The following is a 20,127-nucleotide window of genomic DNA, read 5'->3' on the forward strand; positions in this document are numbered from 1 at the left end:
CCTGGTTGAAAACCCTGTGCTTAAAATTTAGTCTCTTTCATCTTAATCCTGAGAAATCACGGTCATTGACAGGGAACCAACAGCATCCAATACCTTTCTGGGAACAGGAGAGTCACACTCACCTCGAGTTTTAAATACAGCAGTGCAAGTACAGGTGGGAAAGTCAAGGTTGCCCGTTATGCAAAGCCATCCTGTGACTCCACTCACTGCCACAGAAACACAGTCGTGGATGAGTGTGAGTGTGTTGTATGTGTCAGTGGGTTTGTGGAAGTGTATGAATTTGCATGAATGTGTATTTGTATGTTTGTGAGTGCTTGTGTATGAATGTTATTTGTGTGTACTTTGGAGTGAATGTGTGCATTTGTGTGTTCATGTGTGTGTGTTCATGTATGTGTCTGTATATGATCATTTGTCTGTGTGAGTGTATGACCATGAGTGTGCGAATATAAACGTGTTGTGTATGGGTGTGTATTTGTGTGCAGTTTGTATGGGTGTGTGTATGAGTGTAAAAGTGTGCATGTGTCTATATTGTGTGCGTGAGTTTGGTTGAACGTGTGGATGAGTGTGATTTGTGTGTGTAAATGTGTGTTTGGGTGAGCGTGTCAGTGTGTGCATGTGTGTGGTTGCCTACGTGTGTATTTGTAAATGGGTTTGTATTTTTGTGCGTAGGAATGCACGTTGTGGGTGTTACTTGTATATATGTGAGCGCATAATTTTCTGTGTGCTTAAGTATTGCGTTGTGTGTATTTGTGTGTTCCTGTTTGTATGCGTGTGTAATTGTGCAAACGCAAGCGTTTGTGTTGGGACTGTGCGCACCCTGTGAGTGTGCATTTGCCTGTGTTTGTGAGTCTACATACTTGTGTGTATGTGTGTGTGTGCGCGTGCGATCGAGCGCGCGTGTGAGCGGGTGTGTGCGGTCGCCGCACGCCTCCACCTCTGCGCGAACCGCCCCTTCGCGGCCGGAGCAGAGGCAGCGGCCTGGCCGGCGGGCGAGGGAGGGACGCGCGCCGCGGTTAAGCGGGCTGCGCCGCCGTCACCGCCGCCGCGCCGACTTTGCCCTTTAAATCGGTCTCCAAGCCGATTACAGCTGATCTCCCACGTGACGTTTTACCTTCTGTCTCCCGGAGCGAGTTGCCCGAGGACAGTCCTCCACAGGCTGCGGCGCGGCGCGCCGCCCCAGCCCGCCGCGGGGGCTCGGGCTCCCGCAACTTTGGGCAAAGCAACGGCCGGCCGGCCGCCCTCGCGGGGCCACTCTCCACGCGGGCGTCGGGGGCTCCGGGGGCTTCGCTCGGCCGGGTGGGCGGCGGTGGCGGAAGACAACGTGCCCCGGCCACGGCCCGGCGCCCCTCGGACCCGCGCCGCGCCGCGCCGCGCCCGGGAGGCCGACGGCGTGCCCTGTGCGCGGCGCCCGGAAAGGGAGAGTCCTCCGCCGTCGGGAGCCGAGCGGGCGCGCCTTCGGACGAGCCGGCGGGAGATGGCCGCGAGGCAGGGGTGAGCCCCCAGCGCCCTCACCATGCAGAAGAGCGTGCGCTACAACGAGGGGCACGCCCTGTACCTGGCCTTCCTAGCCCGCAAAGAGGGCACCAAGCGCGGCTTCCTGAGCAAGAAGGCAACCGAGGCGAGCCGCTGGCACGAAAAGTGGTTCGCCCTCTACCAGAATGTGCTCTTCTACTTTGAGGGCGAGCAGAGCTGCCGCCCGGCGGGCATGTACCTCCTGGAGGGCTGCAGCTGCGAGCGGGCACTCGCGCCGCCCAGGGCCGGGGCCGGGCCGGGCGGCGCCCGGGACGCTCTGGATAAGCAGGTACCACGCGCCATCCCCTCCCCGTCTCCCTGCCTGCGGCCGCGGCAATGCCCACTTTTTCTAAGCCCAGAGGTCGAGGGCCCGATCCGACACTGGGACCACCCTCCGAGATTCGAGATTCCCCTGCGGCGTCTGTGGCAGGACAGCTCCCCTCCTCCGCCTCCCCATCTCCATCCCCGCCCTGTCCTCCATCTCCTTGTGATCCGTTGGAATAGGGGCTCGGCTTTATATTTTCCGAGACCCTGAAAGCTGTCGGGTCGTTGCAGCTTCCTTGCTAACCTTACATTGCTTCTCTACACCTTGTTCGGAAGGACTTAGTGTGGCGACGTGTGTTGACACCTGTTGGATTTAGATTGGCAAGACGGAACTAACTTATTTGGAAAAGTTTGGTTTCTCCGTCACCCGGCTAGTGAGTGTAGGTTTCTTTGCCTGCAGATGTTTGATCAGTGGCTGTGCAGGGAACAAGCGGGGCTCCCAGGACGGACGGGCACTTTCTGTTGGTCACTTTCAATCTGTCTTTGTGGTTTATGGCAGTTTACTTTAACATTTGGCCTGCTGTGTCTAATTATGAAGGTAAATGTGTATCCGTTTCCCTCAGGATTAATATTTGGTAGCCACATTCCTGCTATGTGTAAATATGCGGGCATTTTTAAAGAACGCTTCTGTATACTTTTAAATGAATGCTTCGAAAATGAACGTGACCTTTTTATTCTGGGTCATAATTTTATTAGTTTTGCTATGTTTTGCACTTAGGGAGGAAAAAACCCTCCAGATTTAGTAACTCCCGCCCCCCGCCTCCCATTCCTGCAAGTGCGAAATTTGTATTTTTTTCAATCACCATTTCTTATTAAAGTTAAAGCAGACTAATTTTATGCTCCCAAATGTTCTCACTTTGCTTCTAGATCTCCACCTTGAAAAAAAGAGGCTGATGGTCTTTGTTGTTGCATAAAAATTTTTAGCAGCTTAATTTTCCATGTAAGTCAGGCCAAACAGCTTCTACTGCAAATCCCCGAGGGCGGCTGTGAGAGGCGCTAGCGATGGAAAGATGAGTAAGATGCCTACATAACCCCTGGGGGCTCATAAAACAATGTGTAAAATTAAGAGGAGCTAAAAGTAGATCAACCAGAAGTTTGATTTTTTTCACTTTGGTTTCACTATAAATCATTCAGACTTAACTGATTAAACTTGGTATAACACTTCTACATCTGAAAATTTAAAAATATTCCCTTTGGTTTTTGAGGGCATGTTGAGAGTTCTTTGAAAAACTGATTTCCAATTTTGTAGATATAGATACTGGAAATATAAGTTTAAATTCAAGTCAGGCATTTTAGAAATTAAACTGAGAGCAGGAGGAGGGGTTTTGAGGAAATAGGTAGAGATTTTTTTCAGGATCTATTCTTTTTTTTTCTTTTCCATTGGTGAGTTTTTTTTTTTGTTTGTTTGTTTGTTTGTTTTTTTAAGGCATGTGTTCCAAGGCCCATGGGAGCAAAAACCAGTAGGTTTTTAAAGTGTTATTATGTCTTTACTAAAATAGGGTACTTGAAATTATTCTGAAGATACATCATTGACTCAATTACAAATAATATTTTCTCTTTGTGTTTATAATAATATCAGGAGATAGCCACTTTTGTTATGAGCTGGGAGTGGGGAGTTGTTACCTGTTGCACCTTATCATGGTTGTCTGACCTGTTAACACATGAAAACCAAGATTTTTCTACTTGGAGAATATCCAGACTCTCATCTTCAGGACAATTTTCTTTAAACCATACTTTATAAAGAAATGTAACCTCCAAATAGTTTGACTCTCCTGCCACTTTCTAATGGAAGTCCTAAAAAGGTCCCCTTATTAAGAATTTTTTTCTCTGTTTATCATCATATAAGTTATGAGTATTTCTCAATCATTTATACATCTCTTCGAGGTTAGAAATTAGAACCTTTGGTGTTTGTAGTAAAACTGAGATGTAGAGAAGCAAGCACTCCAAAATGGATTAGGAGTTGGATTGGGAAATCTGTCAGTTTGTCTTGTGTTGGACATGCTTCTGTGGGTGCTTCTGTGGGTTGGCTTAGCAGACTGATATTTTTTGTGTAACACTGTCTGTCTGGGTGTGTTTGAAGAATGAAGAAGAAACTGCAAAGATAAGAAACAAAAAAAAAGTTTACCTTAAATCTACAGTTTATGCAGTTGGTTCTCTTTCAGTTAATTTGTATTGCTAACGTGCTCACTTCATCTCAGGCACCTAGACATGGTGGACCTGTGAAACTGGCGAGGTAGAGGGTGGATGTGAGGCACTGAGCAGGGATCCTGTCAAGGTCTGCTTCTCCAAGTATGCTTCTGGAACTTTCCACATATATGTCTCCATCAACCCCATAAACATACTTGAAGGTTAGGGCTTGAAACGGGACTTAGGGAGGCAGAATGGGCTTCCTCCACCATTTCTGTGTGACTTCTTAAAGGCAAATCTCTTAACATTTCCTCTGTTTTTTCTATTAATGAAATCTGTTTTCAGATGTGTTAATAAAAATTAAGAGTTTGGCTAGGATGATTTCTGAGTTATCTTCCAATAATGACATCTCCTATTTCTAAGATTATAACAGAGAGTGTGAGCTTTTTGCTGTGCACAGGATGTGAAAGACAATTTCACAAGATTTAAAGATTATCAGTCTCTGTAATAAACATTGCATCTGAGTAGTTAAGGCCAAGCAGGTGATTGAAGTGGATATTCTGATAAATCCAGTCAGCAGATGTGCAAAACTATAGAAACATGACTGCTTGAGACAAAGACGTTCTTATCATTCTCATTGGAGGGCGACACATTGTAATGACAGTGACAGTTGATGTAATTCTTGCTATAAAATGCCTCTAATCATTCTTGCCAGTTTAAATTGTACTTCTCCTTCAAATAATTTAAAAATTCTAATTAACTGTGATAAGTTATAAGAAGAAAACATTCATTGGTTTGCTTCTTCTAAATAATAATTCAAAGTAAGTTGGTTGACAAAAGAAAATTAAGGTTTTTTCCTTTTTTTCTTCTTTCCTTCCATCTTTCCTCCCTCCCTCCCTCTCCTCCTTCCCTGCCTCCCTCCCTCCTTCCTTCCTTCCTTCCTTTCTTTCACCATTTTATCTTAAACTGTTTCCAGTTAAGAAGAAAAAAGAAAGGTATTTTTCACTTTCCAAATGTGCATAGGTTGAAGGAATATTTGCATTGCTCCATTTTCTCAATAGTGTCCCAAGATTTCACTTTGGTAGGTCCTTGGGAGATTGCAAGGCTCTCTTATCAACCTTCTATAGCAGCTATTTCTTAGGGATAGTTATGGTGATATAATCAAAATGTGTTCAGTTATGGAAAATTTTAAGTGATGTTCATTTTCTAGAAAATGTGTGTTGGTAGTACTTCTTTCTAAAAGAGCTCCATTTATGGAAAATGAAAAACTTACCTTTTGTTCCAGGTGAAGGTGTTTAAGGAGGAAGGGAATTTGCATGTAGTAAGTACCTTCTATGTGCCAAGCTCAGTGTTATCTTCCATTATTAAATCTAACTTGAACCTCACTTCAGCTCTTGGAGACTGGTAATGTTCTTTCATTTTTACCTATGATAAGACTGAGGCTTCAAGAGTTTTAGGAGATGACCAAAGTCCAGCTCTAGGTATGAAGATTGAATAATCTTGAAGAGTGCCTTACTAAGGATACTATTTAAATCCACTGAGCTTCAAGAAATTTCAGATTTGGGTGGAATAGGGGGCTGGGGTTGTAGTTTGTGAATCACTGTTTTGTTTATTCTTATTTCCCCTTAAAAACCATTTACAGGACAGGTTCGATTCTTGAGAAATACAATTGCAGACCATTACATTTTCAAAGAAAAATGAGATTTATGTTTAAACAGTTTTACATGGCATTTGTTTACTTCAGTAAGGAATCTTTAAAAATATTTGCTCTGAGGGTGAAAATACACATCCCAATTAGCCTGATCTGTTTAAGTGGTTGTATCTGTCTTGCCTGCTAGCAGGAGAGACATAGGAACAAAGCCATCTTTACTCTTATTTTCCTGGGAATGTTAAGTGGTCTATTCAGCCTGATTTCAGTTGTTTCGGTGGGGGGGGGGGGGGGGGGGCGTGGTGAGGGTGGAATATCTCCTTAGTTCTGGAGGTTTAAATAGTAGATACTTGTCATATTAGTGCTGAATTAAACATGTTGATTTAATTTTAAAGGGATTAAGGGTTATGTGATTTCCCCTGTCACCTTATTTCTAGCCAGTCATTTTAGCCTTCCAAACTTGTCCACAAGCAGAAGATTTTAATCATTTTATCAAATTAGGCAGAGCTGCATGCAAACCCTGAAATATTTGTAGAGGGTGGGGAGCGTGGATGATGGGTTTTTGTTCCAGTTCATGTGGTTTAATTGAAGTATAATAACAAACTCAGCGTTTCCTTTTCAGTGTTTGCTTATTGAACACAAATAAAGGGCAAATGGAATAAAAGTATTTGTTAAACCTTGTAAAACGTTTTAAAATGTAATTAGGAAAGAAATGATTTATCACTTGAATTTTGTAATCATTCTTCCAATTTAGATTTAAATGAAGAAAAATAATCTATGGATTAGAAAAATATAGTTCTTTTAATTTTGACTACACTAAACCTTACTATTTATATTATTGTACTTATCGTTAAGAATTCTACATAGAAAAGTCTATCTTTGATGTGACAGATGTACATAAAAATGAATTTTTATTGTGACAAGTATTTTTCTGTGGGTTTTAATAAGTGAGCGCTAAATGCACTACTAAATGGTGGAAAATATTTGTAGTGTGATAACAAATTTTTTACTTTCTTTCAGGAATTAAAAAATAGAGATATTTTTCTTTCATTGGATGATAAGTCCTAAAGCATGTATGATAACCAAATGTTTCTGGTTTTAGCAAGCAAATAGTAGTAGTTTGTTAAAGCAGTTGTTGTTATTGCTGTTTGTTTAATGCAGATTATACTTTTTAGTTGACCTTGTCCATATTTTTCAATAAATATGCATGCTACGTCAGTATAATTTTGATTTTGTAGAATAGAAAAAGCTAGTATTTAAGATTATTTTGTAATGAAATAAACCATATTGACAAATAATATGGATTCACTCAGGTCTGAAATCCTAATTTTCACAATTTTGAAGTAGCTTTATGTTTTTATGCCTGTTTATTTGTCCTATAAGAAAGGGATATGTGTGTATATCTGTGTGTGTATGTTGTGTGTATGTTTATTGAGTTTATCTTCCATCATTAAATATTAAACATTTGTTATACAGTTATATATATTGGAGTTTATAGGTTTTTATTTGTATCATTAAGACATGTATTTCAAGACATGAGTTGTAAATCCAATCGGTGTACAATTTGGAGTGCTTTATTTTACAGGACTAATGATTTTAAGTTAATCACGGTATAAATTCCTCTCTGAAATTAGTTTATCTTAATTCAAGACCATGTATAGTAAAATCTTAGTTAATATTGAAACAAAACTAGAAACAATATTTGTAGGTATCAATATAGCACTATGGTAAATGTTTGGTTACTGTATAATATTTGGCCATTATTCTAAAAATTAACCATTATTCCAAAATTATTCATTACATTTCAGTTGGTGAAATTTTCAAATATTAGCTGATTGTGAAGTTAGAAATACATTATTTTGGCTCCACCAAAGGGTATATTTTACCATTTTTGCCTAAGGAATTCAAATATGATTGTATGTATATTTGGGGGGGAAAAAACCAAACAGCAGCAAGTTTTCCTTTTTCTTTTACTTGAGAAAACATTGGTATCATAAAGTGGAACAAGGATGCAGAAAGCACATGTTCTCACACTTTTCCTTTTTACTAGCACTGGAAAAACTTATGATTCACGAAAAATGAAGATTCAAATCATTTTTCTTAAAACTCCTCATAGTGAATACAAAATGCTTCAAATATACTTTTAGGGAGAGGGCAGAAAAAAAAAACCAAGTTTGAGTTGATCTGTGTTTATTTAAATAATATTTCTTTTCTTTTTGAACTGTAAAGGAAGAAATGAGAAAGTTGGGGAGGGGTGTATAAGTTACAGCATCAGAGTACAGTAAGTCAATGAAAAATAGAATTCTCATAAGATCTGAGAAGATACAAATAAAACAACCTTAAGAAAAGCTATGCTTAAAAATAAAATTTATTGACCCTTTAGTGCTTCATTTTTTTAAATGTAGGCCATAATTTCTTTTATTAGCTCTTCCCATACTTACCATTGTGACATTGCTGAGACCGATGATGGTGGAAACAGCAGGGATCTGAGGGACCCTGGTTACTGGTATTTGCATTCTTCTCAGATTCCTAAAATGTTTTGTTTTGTCATTTTCTGATTTAATGTAGACAATGCCTGATTCATTTCCCGAACTGTATTTATGAACTCATGCCATTTGTGTGACTAATGTAAACAGGAGGGTTAGTGCTGTCAAGTAGAGGGACGACTGGAAAGCTAGGAGGTTTCCTGGGTTAGAAATGTGGGAATGGGGAGGTAATAGCCTGGCCTAAGGCTCACTGTGGAGCGTCATAACTCTTTACAGAAGGAGTCATAACGAGATAATGTCAGTGATGCATAGGAATAGGAGGCCACTCATATCCAGCATGAATTTGCTTTCTTTTAACTTTAAAAATATCACTTTCCAGGTCAGATGGTAGTATTGTGTATGGTTCCATTCAGGAGTTAAACCGCGGAGGTTTCAGTCTCCACTCAGCTGCTTACCAGATACATGATGAGCAATTTCTCTTTCTAAGCCTGGACCCCTGCCTGTGATGGGGATCACGATAGTACCTACATCATCCAGTTGTTGGGAGACTCATAGGCAACAGTCCATGCCAAGCTCTCAACACAGGGCCCAGCACATACATAGCACATTTGTCAGCTGGTGTTTTTATTACTCCCTTTCTAATATAATTCTTTTTTGATTTTCTTCTTGTTGCTTTCATTACTAGGGTCACTTAGGTGTTTTTTTCCTTCCTTCCTCTTTAAAAAATACTTTTAATTTAACACAGACAAAATAGAACAGTTTAGGGAACACCAATATACTCATCGTCCAGCTTCAACAATCTTCAGCTTTCTGCTTTCTTGTTATCTCTGTTTTTCTCCACACATGCCTTTTTTGTTGTTGTTGTTCGACTATTTTAAAGCAAATCCCAGACATCATTATTTCGCTTGTAAATAAGGAAGTTTTTGGTTTTTGGCATAGCTCTTGTTTGGCGCTGAAGATTGTACTAGGTGTAGCTCTGAAAAGAACGATCCGGGAAATAGTTTGTAATGTGTTTCTCTTTTAACGTGTGTTACTGTAATTGTCATCATCTTTTTGTTTCTTTGATATCATTTTAAGGGAGAAAGCTTGAGACAGTAGTTGTGAAGACATAAAGGTAGTAGAATTAGCTTTTAAATAAGTTCCGGCATGTTAAATCCTAAAGAAAAATTTGAAATCAGTTTTTAACCATGATCATGGTGTAAAGGTATTTTCATGATTTGACCACACTCTAGAAGAAATTAAATTATTGGTGGCTCTGTTACTGAGGGATCTTCTTTTCTTTACTGAAGTCCATTTACCAAACTCTTCCAGCAGCTGGAAGAGTCTTGTTTAGAGTTGAATGAGTGCTTTCTCCTCTGATGCCATTAATGCTTCTCATCACTCAGTATTTTGCATAGTTTTGCAACAATCAGGATGTCATCCGTAAATCAGTGTTTCATCCATCTTTCAGAATCGGTTCTGAGACCCAACAGTAGGCAATGCTATTTTAAGGCAATTACTAAGGTTTCATTAATCAAGTGTGCAGTTTGCTTTCTCTAGTGTTGCTAAGCTTTTCTAGGGTGAGTTGGTCTCTGTCACATGATTATTTGCCTTAGGCTCTTTTGATTGCAAGGGAGAGATATGAACTCAAGTTGTCTTGAATAATGGGCACCTCTGTGTGTGGTGGGGGACAGTGGGAATATTGTAGGGCAATATAAGGGCGAGTACCGCTCCACCTTTATTGTGACCTAGCTGTGCTTTGGACATTGGTACTGGCTGACATGTTTTTCAGTGTGTCTATGCCTCTTTGGTTCCTTACTGCTTCTGTTTTCTCATAATTTCTGCTTCCCCTCCTTCAGGCTGCTGTGCCCCTCGTGATACTGACTCAACATATTGTGGCCCCTTTCTCTCTGCTTTTACTGCTTCAGTTCTCACTGCAGCACCTCTTGTTCACTCAGTATATTCAAGCTCGTCTTTTCGTGAGAGAGAATCTGATTGACTCAGTTCACATTTTGGGGGCTAGACAAGACCATTGGTCTCTGACCGGTCCATAAATTGGCTGTCAAGCAGCAGGGACTGTGGGTGAGGGATTTTCATGGAAAGTTTGGTGGGTGTGAGAGACATTATTATTGACATGTCCAGTGTATTCATCAAGCTAGTAAATATTATTTTCACCAACTAATATTTATGCATTTAAGCCACCTTCTTTTCCTTCAGTAGTAGCTGTACATCCTTACCTTATCAATAAGATCTTTCCAGTAAGACAGTTTCTGTCCTCTGGTCCTGATAGGCCTCCTGTGTTGCTAAGGGTTCATGTTCATAATTTCTCTTTACTTTCTTAATACTTGAATATTAAAAATTATTTGAATGTTGTTCTTTTAACAATAACTTAAGCATATTTTTCAAAGTATAGCATACATATAGAAAAGTGCACAAATCATAAGTGTGCTGCTTCCTGAATTTTCACAAAGTGAATATATTTTTGTAAGCAGCATCCAGATCAAGCCATTGACATGATCAGCCCTCCAGAAACTAACCTCACGTCTATTCCTCTTCAATGCTCCTACCCATGGGTAACCACCATCCTTACTTCTAACATCATGGATTGCTTTTGCCTGTTTTTGAACTTTGTCATTGACTCATGCAATAAGTACTCTTCTGTGTCAGACTTCTTTCCCTCAACATCGTATCTGTGAGATTCATTGATGTCTTTGGGTGTTGTGATTCATTCCTTTTCAGTTTCTTTGTAGTATTCCACTGGATGAGTATACAACAGTTTCTTTATCCATTCTCTTTCTACTGTTGATGGAACACGTGGATTGTTTCCAGATTGAAGCTATTACAGATAATATGACTATGGAAATTCTTGTACAGATATTTTGTGCACATACATGTATGCATTTCTGTTCGGTATATACCCAGGAATGAACTTGTTGGTTCATAGGACTTACTTATATTCAACTTCAGTAATTACTGCTAAACAGTTTTCCGAAATAGGTATATCAGTTTATGTTCCCGCTAGCAGTGTATAAGAATTCCAGTTGCTCTACATTCTTGCTAATACTTGGTATTATCAGTCTTTTTAGTTTTAAGCGTTCTTGTGGGTGTGTAGCAGTATCTCATTTTGGTTTTCATTTTCATTTCTCTGATAATTAGGTTGAACACATTTTCAGGTTTTTTTGTTTTTATTTATTTATTTATTTATTTATTTTTGGCTGTGTTGGGTCTTCATTGCTGCATGCGGGCTTTCTCTAGTTGCTGCGAGCCGGGGCTACTCTTCGTGGTGGTGTGCGGGCTTCTCATTGCGATGGCTTCTCTTGTTGTGGAGCACAGGCTCTAGGTGTGCAGGCTTCAGTAGTTGTGGCACGCGGGCTCAGTAGTTGTGGCTCGTGGGCTCTAGAGCACAAGCTCAGTAGTGGCGCACGGGCTTAGTTGCTCCGTGGCATGTGGGATCTTCCCAGACCAGGGCTCGAACCCATGTCCCCTGCATTGGTAGGTGGACTCTTAACCACTGTGCCACCAGGGAAGTCCCTCAGGTATTTCTTGACCATTTGATTGTTCTCTGTTTTGAAGTGCTTGTTCAACCTTTTGCCCATTTTTTAAAAAATTGAGTTGTCTTACTGATCTGTAGGAGTTTTAAAATATTAAGTTAAACTCTATGAATTGCCATTTTTGAATGTCAAAAATAATTGAACATCATCTTGTTCATCCTAGTATATATGAAGACACGAGTCCTTTGTCAGTTATATGTGTTGGAAATATTTTCTCCTACTCTGGTTTGCCTTTCTACTTTCTTACAAGTGTCATTTGATGAAGAGAAGTTTAAAACTTTAATGTTGTATAAACTATCTGTCTTTTTCTTTGTGGCATTTTTCTGCCCATAAAATGAATGGGGATGGGGACAGTATCCGGAGGTGCTTTGTGTAGAAGGTGCAGGAGCTGGGGCCTTCCCTTGCTGCTCTGTGGTCAAAGCAATCAGGTGCATCACAAAAGATGCAGCAGTAAGTAAAACAGAATGCACTTGCAGCAGCTTTGGACTGCCACACCAGGATGTTTTCCCTTTGGAGGAAAGCTCCAGGGGCAATTCAAAAAGACAAAAAATCATAATGTTCTTTTCTCCCTCATACCTTCTAGGGTCTGAGGTGTTCCCTCCCCAAGTGTTGGGTTGTTGCTCTTCCTCTAGAGATGCATAGATGTATATGCACCAAAGACTTGTACAAGAATTTTCATAGCAGTGTTATTCACAAAACTGGGTGTCCCGTTTCAGAAGCTCTAACTTCACTTTGTTTCCAGTCATCCCCAACTCACACCTACACCTTTCATCTGGAAGGGTCAGGTGCAAGAGGGACAAGGTACTTTTATAAAACTTAACCAGAGTTAAGCTTGAATCCCTGACACCCCCTTTCAGCTCTGCTGCCACCTGTAGGTTGTGTCATCTAGGCTGGCCTGGGGGTGCTGTTAGGGAAAGAAAAATGCATCATGCCCAGCGCTGGTCAAGACAGAATCCTCAGTTTTCAAAATATATCTGTATAATGCCCTATAATTCTTCCCCTTTTGTCCTGATCATTACCCAGGAAGTGGCCAAGAAGGGATGACCCCTTTCTTGGAATACCTGCACTCACTGATCAAACTGCCTTACTAAAGTATATGGGCCAGGAGGGAATGAGGGAGAAAGGGTTGGACAGTCAGTCCATTGTTGAGTATACAGATTAGTTTCAAGGGCCACAGTGGTGTGACTGGAAACAGCTAACCAGTAACCTAAAAAAGTATCAACAGTGGTGAGGTAGCATTGCTAGTCCTGAGAGGGCTTTGAATGTCTGGTGTAGCCAATCTACTAGGAGTGGGAAGGGGTTGCACCCCTTGTGACCTGGCCTCTCCCATTGTGAGACAAATGGTCAACTTTTGGCAGGCGTCACAAGTCTGCCCTGCAGTGGTAGCCTTCTCCAGAGCCTGTGCTCTGGAGCCCCCGAGCCACAACTGCTGAAGCCCGCGTGCCTAGAGCCCCTGCTCGGCAACAAGATAAGCCACGGCAATGAGAAGCCCGCGCACTGCAATGAGGAGTGGCACCAGCTCTCTGCAACTAGAGAAAACCCGCGCACAGCAAGGAAGACCCAACGCAGCCAAAAATAAATAAATAAATAAAAACATTAGAAACAGAGTCAGGCTCCAGCGCAGCTTGATTCCAGTTGATTCCACAGCCCTTGATTCCACAGGCCTTCCTGTGGACATCTACGTGACTGATCCGTACAGCTCAGTCAGCAGACATGGATCGTTCCCAGGGTCGTGTTTCCAAAGAAGAGTCTCTTTAATCTTACAGTCTATAGTTTTCCAAGTGGCAGACCAAACAGCTCTGCCACTGGCACCAGCTCAAAAGCCTGAGCCCTACCCTCTGACTGGAGCAACTACGTCTGCTTTTTCTTCTGCATAGCTGACACTGAGGCTGACTTGCCACAGCACCCCAATGGATACCATTGGGTTTCAGCTTAGCCAAACCATCAGTGAACCGGGCCCAGATATTTAGGGAATTTCTGTGAATCAAGGACCCTACTGAGTCAGTGGCTTTGCCTCAGGTAGCAGAGCAGATAAAGTTCCCCACAGAGAGATACTTGCTACTTTTTAAAATGTAAAGCTGAGGTGCTTCTGGGGCCAGACCAGCTACATTCTTGAATATACCTTTTCCATTGAACCAACAAGGTTTTAGCCGTTCCTACCTTGTTAGTTCTTGAGTCTGAGCTGATTCATCCAAAAATGGGAATTTCAGGCTGGAGAGTTACAAGACCTCTATGGGTCAGTTTTGACAAGGACTCAGCTGTAAGCTAATGGTCACCTGCATGCCTTGTAATTTTGTTTGGATGGTGGACATCGTGTGTGAAAAATCAAAGAGGTAATTTGAGGCTTTGCGTGATGTGTTTTCCTTCAGAGAGGATTTACTTTTGCTTTCTTGCAGGCATTAATGTGGGGTAATTTACACTAATCCATTCTGAGAATGAGCTGATGAAAGTTAGGTTTCAGGTTTGTGAGAACACTATTCCAGTTTTTCCTAATTTCTGAAGTATAGCCTTTCCAAGGTCGTACCAGGAATTCTGGGTGTTTACATAAACCCTTCCTCCTTGGTCTCTTCCAAGCCCCATGGGACTGCCAAAAACTCAGTGCTGATTTCCAGCCTCTTAATTGCAGCTTTCTGCCTGGTCTCTTAGCCTCTTGGCTCTGTACTACTTAGAAATTGGCAAATTCCTTGAGTGGAACAACTTCAAAGACTGTCAGACCCACTAGTTGACTTCCCTTCTCTAAGGTGTCTTTACTCCTTAGACACCTTAGACCTTAACAAGGTCCTGGCTGCCGTGTTAGCTCACTGATGCTTTCAAATGGATTATTTTGTGTGTGTATGTGTGTGTGTTTGTGTGTGTGTTGTGTGCAGCTTTTCTAATCGTTCTTAGTGTGTGTGTGTGTTGGAGTGGTAGGTGAGGGTCTGTAACAAGCTACCTGGTCATTACCACTTAGAAATGAGTTTTAATAGTGAGTCTAAAAATGAGTGAAACTCCTTTCAAAGCAGTGGAAAAGTTATCTTGTTTCTTTTTTTCTGGAAATTTATCTGTTAATTACTTCTAATTCAGTAATGATAAAATACTAAGAAGTCAAATCACAACTAACCCTTATTTTATCAATTTAATTCAGAACATCTTTGAATATGGTGTTTTTGAAGAAAATGAAACAAAAAATTCATTTTGTAGTCATAAGATTTTTTTACAGAGATAAAAAAAAGTGGGATAAAGTGGGATAAAGATAAAGATTTTTATCTTTATCCCACTACGGAGTGGTGAGGTGTATATTTTGAGGGTACCGCGGTGTAAGTCCCATTTTATTCCTAACATAGTAGATTTAGTTTAAACTTTTAGATTGTCTTCTCATACCTGATGTCTGTCTACCATCTGTCTAACTGTATGTGTATGTATACTTGTCTATCTATATCTATCTATCTATCTATCTATCTATCTATCTATCTATCTATCTATCTATCTATCTATCTATCTATCTTAGTTGATGAGTGTTTAATTTAAAGCAGTCATCTTTCTCCAGGCATAAGTTAGCCCTTTTTTCTTGGAAAGTAAAACAAAGTAAAATTAGACTATTTCATTTAAGATACTAATTTGTTAGTATTTTATGAATATTGTTTTGTATTATACAATTGTAAGAGTTACCATTAAATGCTGATTTGGGGTTAAAGAGCCAAGCACTTTACATATATTATCTCATTTAATCTTCACAACCATCCCAAGATAACGGTATCCTCTTTATTTTACAGATAAGAATACTGAGGCTTTAGTGGTTTAGTAATTCTCCCAGGGAAAAATTTAACTAAGTGGCAAACTTGGTTAATAGAGCCTAGTTTAGTGACTTAGCATTTGTTGATCTTGGTCCTCAACGAGGAGCTAGGAATATATAACCAGGAGGGAAAAGATTTTGTCTTCAGTCTCATTCTTCTCTGCCTTGGTACATTTGCAGTTTAGGTGGAAAACTTCTCAGTCTGATCTGGCCACGTTCATAAAGCCCATAAAGTAAGTTATAGTTTCCACCCAAGGAAACTATATGTTATATATGTTATATGTCAACAAACAAAGCTATGGGCCCATATTTATCCAAGGGAAGCATTTGAACCCGTTTGTGTAACCTCTGTAATCTCTATATGCTTGGCCCTGCGCTGATGTGGTGGAGAGTGGGGTGTTGGGGAGCAGGTCAGTCTGTTTCCAAAGCATCCCTGTCTTTCTCCCTTGCTGCTGATTCCTAGTACAGGCTTCCTTCTTGGTGTCTGCTTAGCACCTTGAGGGGCCCAGTGTTGAAGATGTAGAAGACATAGCCCTCCCTGCCATTTCTGACCTTGCCTATGCTATGTCTCTTGACTCTGATAAGATCGCTTATGTTTTGAAGTGAGTCCACATCCTCAGTGCTTTGATTTATGCTACTGCTTTTTGGCCACTAGGTCTAACTGGATTGTAGTCTCTCCTGACCCAGAGTAGCAAATACTGTTGTCTGAAACATTTAGGCAACTAAGAATGGTACTTGCAACTTGTGCCATCAATGTCAATGTGAGCAAAGGAGAAGGCATTTATATGTACTCAGTCTTTGTGTTCCAGGCCAGAGTATCTTCTTGAATTTGTTTTGCTGGCAAGTTTCACCTGTTGTCTCTGGAATTGTGCAGTCAAATGGTTGAACCGTAGCATCTTGTGATTCTAGTGTCTTAGCTGTAATTTCCTCTGTGAATGTTATTATCCAAGTTCATTTTCCGCATGCCAGTTTGAGCTGAGACCATCCTTCTTCCTGTTCTCCTGCCATGCCCTTGTCTTACAGCGCTGAAGATGCAATGGCATGCCATCTGGTTAAACGGTACAGAATGCCCAGTACATTGAGGTGAAGTTCCCGAGTTCAAGTTCTAGATTCACCTTTAACAGTGTATGGATTCTGAGGCTTAACCGTTTCCTCATCTGGAAAATGGGCATGATAATTCCTACCTTGTAAAGAAAGTGGGAATATTTTTTTTTTAACATTTTTTTTTAAATTAATTAATTAATTTATGGCTGTGTTGGGTCTTCGTTTCTGTGCGAGGGCTTTCTCTCGTTGTGGCAAGCGGGGGCCACTCTTCATCGCGGTGCGCGGGCCTCTCACTATCGCGGCCCCTCCCGTTGCGGAGCACAGGCTCCAGACGCGCAGGCTCAGTAGTTGTGGCTCACGGGCCCAGTTGCTCTGCGGCATGTGGGATCCTCCCAGACCAGGGCTCGAACCCGTGTCCCCTGCATTGGCAGGCAGATTCTCAACCACTGCGCCACCAGGGAAGCCCAGAAAGTGGGAATATTAAATTAATTGAGGTAATCTATATGAAAAGTGTTTTGTAAACTAAAATGCTACAAGAATATTACTTTTAAATTCTTTACAATTATATTTTTTCATTTAACTGAGGGCTGTTTAAACAGCAAATTAATTGAAAGTTTGCTTACTGCAGGTGTGTGTTCTGTTCATTTTATCCATTTTGAGAACCAGATGGCTTCTCTGCCTAGTTTGTTGGCATCTTTGTGAGCCCAAGGTTCTTAAGTTCTATGGAGAATATTTAGTGGATGACAAATTCCTCAAGAAATAGTTGGAAGATTACTTTTACTAAGTGCAGGAGAATATTACCTAAATAAATCAGTGAAGAAAATTTTCTTTGTCATTTAGATACTTTCTGTTGTATAAATCCTTCTGACTGTAATACATATTAAATATAGTAAAGTGAGATTAATAGGTAATTTTTTCTGAAGAAAAATGTAGCTAAATTGGTATTTGTGCTTTAAAAGTTCAATTTTTTACAGAGAGTGTTTAAAATGTATACTGAAAGATAAATAAATCCACAGCTTACATATTTTTCTCCCTTTTGGCATAAATTGCCATGTAAACAGAACATTTTTATTTTTATTATTATTATTTTTTGTTGGTTGTCCTCCTAACTTTTAAAAAAAAATTTTATCAGTGTGTAGTTGATTTACAATGTTGTGTTAATTTTAGGTGTACAGCAAAGTGAATCAGATATATATATATATATATATATATAACTGAATATATATATATTCTTTTCCGATTCTTTTTCCATATATGTTATTACAGCATATTGAGTAGAGTTCCCTGTCCTATACTGTAGGTCCTTGTTAGTTATCTGTTTTATATATAGTAGCGTGTATATGTTAATCCCAACCTCCTAATTTAACAGAACATTTTTAAAGCAATTTTTAATTCATAAAAGTAATGTTTCTGGGTATCTAAGGTACACCATGGGGACTTCCCTGGTGGCACAGTGGTTAAGAATCCACCTGCCAATGCAGGGGACACGGGTTCGAGCCCTGGTCCAGGAAGATCCCACAGGCTGTGGAGCAACTAAGCCCATGCGCCACAACTACTGAGCCCATGCGCCTAGAGCCTGTGCTCCGCAGCAAGAGAAGCCACCGCAACGAAGAGTAGCCCCAGCTCGCGGCAACTAGAGAAAGCCTGCCTGCAGCAACGAAGACCCAACACAGCCAAAAATAAATAAATAAATAAATAAATAAATAAATAAAAAATAATAAAGTACACCATGGTGACTATACAATACAGTATTGTATACTTGAAATTAACTATGAGAGTAGATCTGAAATGTTCTCACCATGTGTATGTGCACACACACACCACACATACACAGTGGTTACTATGTGAAGTGATGGATTTGTTAGCTAACCTTATCATGGTAATCATTTCACAACATATAATATATCAAATCATCACATACACTTTAAACTTACACAATGTTATTTGTCAGTTATATCTCAATAAAGCTGGGGAAAGAAAGGACATCAGTGAATGGATATAGATAGTATATATTTTCTGATTCCATGAATTATATATAGAAGTGATTGGTTATTCTTGCAACATTGTAGCCTAAGTGGATACCAGTCAAAATACCTGCATTCTTATTCCAGTTCTTTGAGAGAATAATTAAGGCACTATATAATTTCTTGAACATTTGGTCAGGGATAAAAAAGAGCTTGTTTGTTTGTAAATAATTGAGTGTAAAGGTCTGAGGTTTATGATCTTGAAACTGTCTTGCTAGTGTCTCAGACACTAGCTCATGAACCCAAATAGACCTCTGCATTAACTAATATCTAATCTTGTATTTTTATGCAGTTGCAATAGAAATTTAAATTATTATTATTAATTAAAAATTAAATAATGATATAGGTGTGTAACTAGCTTTCAAAATGCGTTCACATATTTTATCCATTTGATTTCTTAATGGCTCTATATTACTTGTGTTTCCTTTACAATTTCTAACTTTTTAGGCACATTATTAAACTTATTAATGAATTATAAAATTCTTTCGCTCAAAAAAGGAGTAATGTTTTTGTGTAAAATTTGAAACTCAGAGAACTAAAAAATAAGAAAATTAAAATTTCCTGAAATCCCATGCCTCAGAAAAAATTATGTATTGAATTGTTGGAGAATTTCCTTCAAGAGTTTTTTTTCAGTGTATGAATATAATAAATAGACATTTTTAAAGTGGAGCATAATCAAGATCATATTTTATGTATGTAGAGTTTTGGATCTTGATATTTTTTAATTGAACATTGTGAACATTTTGTTTGCCAGTAAATATCTTTGAAAACATTATTTTAAATTACTGTGCAGCATTCTTTGTCACGCAGATGTAAACATTCTCCTGCTATTGGATCTTTAGGTTGTTTTAATATTATAAAGCTTTGCTTTGGTATAGTAATTAATGCCGCAGTGAACATCAGGATGACATGTGTGAAAAAATTGTCAGGGCAGGTGGAGGCATATGCAAATAAATTAACAAACAAAAAAGCAGGAAGTGATAGGCAGCCTTTTAACGCTGACCATAAGGGTATTTTCCCCAACTTCTCCACCTTAATTAAAAGCTGTTTTCTCTAATAAATGCCCCACTTGCATTTCAAGGTAGTTTTGTAACCGGTTAAAAACCCAACATAAAATGTAAATTTCTGGAATGGAAGTACAATCTCATCTGTGAGTAAAATACAGAAACAAATATGGCCAAATATGGTAGTCTAATTTTGGGGAATAAAGCTATAGACCTATGAATGCTTTTTGGTGGGATTTACTTTTCCTAGGGGGTGTTTGTTATGATTAGTTAGAGTGCCTAGGATCATGATAAGTGCGCTCCATGTGAATGCATAAAGTAGAAATGCCTAAAATTACCATATTCCATTGATTTTAAGCATACTTGGATTATAATGTTTTACATTTTCTGAAATTAGAATGTGTTTCCTATCAATGTGCATATTTGGTTGATGTGGGAATCCTTTTCCTATAAACTTTTACTAATTTATGTTGATTTTATAATACCATTATAGACACAAAGAAAAGTGGGAGGTTTCAGACTAAGATACTTGACATTTGTTTGTGTTTTCAGTGCTCTTTGCTCTATGTGGTTTTTTTTAAAGAAATTTTTTAAAATTAATTAATTTATTTTTGGCTGTGTCGGGACTTAATTGTGGCACGCGGGATCTTTTGTTG

At 39.6% G+C, this 20,127-nt stretch overlaps 1 protein-coding gene across 5 annotated transcripts in view; it reads left to right on the forward strand.

Annotated features, from left to right (window-relative positions):
- The first annotated feature begins 1,004 nt into the window (after positions 1-1,004).
- RASGRF2 (Ras protein specific guanine nucleotide releasing factor 2) overlaps positions 1,005-20,127 on the forward strand; it is a 229,960-nt gene continuing 210,837 nt past the window's right edge. For all 5 annotated transcript variants that reach the window (XM_036848287.1, XM_036848288.1, XM_036848293.1 and 2 more), the window contains exon 1: positions 1,005-1,801. In XM_036848287.1, the coding sequence (XP_036704182.1) occupies positions 1,514-1,801 (288 nt within the window). In that variant the 5' untranslated portion in view covers positions 1,005-1,513. The remainder of the gene's footprint in view (positions 1,802-20,127) is intronic.

The sequence above is a fragment of the Balaenoptera musculus genome, chromosome 3 (genome assembly GCF_009873245.2).
Source record: "Balaenoptera musculus isolate JJ_BM4_2016_0621 chromosome 3, mBalMus1.pri.v3, whole genome shotgun sequence".
Classification (NCBI taxonomy): Eukaryota; Metazoa; Chordata; class Mammalia; order Artiodactyla; family Balaenopteridae; genus Balaenoptera; species Balaenoptera musculus.